Raw genomic sequence first — 1,581 nt, 5'->3', positions numbered from 1 at the left:
TACAGAGCTAGTTCCAGGACAGGCTCCAAAGCCACAGAGAAACCCTGTCTCGAAAAACCAAAAAAAAAAAAAAAAAAGATGCCTGGAGAGACACCTGTTTGAGGTCAGGTTTTCAGATTTTCTAGGTTGTATCAGTCTCATCACTGATCAAATGACTGACAGAAGCAATGTATAGGAGGAGGATTTACTTTGCTCATAGTTAATGGGATATTAGGCAATTATGATAGGGGAGACAGGACTTATGTATAGTGGAAGGAATTTGTGGCTTATTCATGACAGACCAGAGTGCCACAAGCAAATCCAGTTTTCTAACATTCAAAGGCCTTCTCTCTCCCAGCTAGGTCCTACCTCCTAATGCTTCCACATGTCCCAACACAGTGTCACTAGCTGGGGATTAAGTGTTCAAACACATGAACCTGTGAAATATAATTTACACTCAAAACAGCATTTTGCTCCTGGTCACAAAATGCAGTTTATCAGAGTTTAAAAGTCCCCAATTATCTCAGAGTTTTCACAATGGAAAACAACAGCCCATGTCATATGAGACTCAATTAACCATTTGTCTGTGAGCTTTTGCAAAACAAAATTTTAAATTACTTATCTGTAATATGCAATGGTACAGAATAATTTTTTCAATTTTCAGTGTTTAAGGGAAGAGAAATGAAGGAGCATGGCATAGCAAGACTGAAACCCAGCAGGGCAAGCAACAACCCTGTAGTTCCATGTGCAGTATGCAGGGCATGTGGTGGATGTTTCTACACAACATCAGCTTGTGGACACTGCTTCAAGGTTCCTCCTGTTATAGCCTCACACATAGCAAGTTCAGGAGATGCACATGAGAGACTGAACTTGCTTCATATTTTATGAGGATTCTGATGCAAGCCATGAGGACTTGGGACTGTGTATCTGAAAATCAATTTCTGCTATGTGTCTGATTGTATAAGTACTAGCTCTGTGTTAACTAATTCTCCCAACCTTCATTGTGCTGATTATTGAAAAAATATTTATTTATTTTAATTTTTAGATGTATGAGTATGTATATGTATGAGTATTTTGTCTGTGTGTCATGAGCATGGCTGGCATTCACAGATGTTAGAAGGGGACATAAGCTTTATTGAAACTGGAGTTATAGGTAGTTGTGACCTGCTATATAGATGCTGAGAACTGAACTCTGCCCTGCGCAAGAGTAGAAAACACACCTAGCCACTGAGTCATCTTTCCAGTTTGATTATGCTAATTTTATTATCACTTCCTTGAAGCACTTGTTTCCACAAGTCTAATTTTTCTTTTCTTCTCTGTTTTTCAGGCTTCTCTCTGGGTTCCACAGTGCAGTCTCACACCAAGGGGATCTGGATGTGGTGTTTGCCTCATCCCCAGAAGAAAGGCTCCACTCTAGTTCTGCTTGACACTGAGGGTCTGGGAGATGTTGAGAAAGTAAGGATTGAGGGCTCAGTGTGCAATTCAGCCCCTCATCTCTGAATATTCTATACTGTTTGCTATGCTGTATTTAAAAATTTATTTATTTTTGTGTGAGACAGAGAGAGAGAGAGAGAGAGAGAGAGAGAGAGAGAGAGAGAGAGG

General features: G+C 40.0%; 1 protein-coding gene across 1 annotated transcript in view; it reads left to right on the top strand.

Annotated features, from left to right (window-relative positions):
* Window positions 1-1,581, top strand: part of LOC101984387 (guanylate-binding protein 1-like) — a 23,849-nt gene that overhangs the window by 1,189 nt on the left and 21,079 nt on the right. Inside the window, 1 exon segment of the mRNA XM_026784120.1 lies at window positions 1,307-1,434. Within this exon segment, the coding sequence (XP_026639921.1) occupies window positions 1,307-1,434 (128 nt within the window).

The sequence above is a fragment of the Microtus ochrogaster genome, chromosome 21, assembly GCF_000317375.1.
Source record: "Microtus ochrogaster isolate Prairie Vole_2 chromosome 21, MicOch1.0, whole genome shotgun sequence".
Taxonomy (NCBI): domain Eukaryota; kingdom Metazoa; phylum Chordata; class Mammalia; order Rodentia; family Cricetidae; genus Microtus; species Microtus ochrogaster.
The sequence above is the reverse complement of the archived record's forward strand: the minus strand, read 5'-3'. Positions and strand labels throughout refer to the sequence as shown.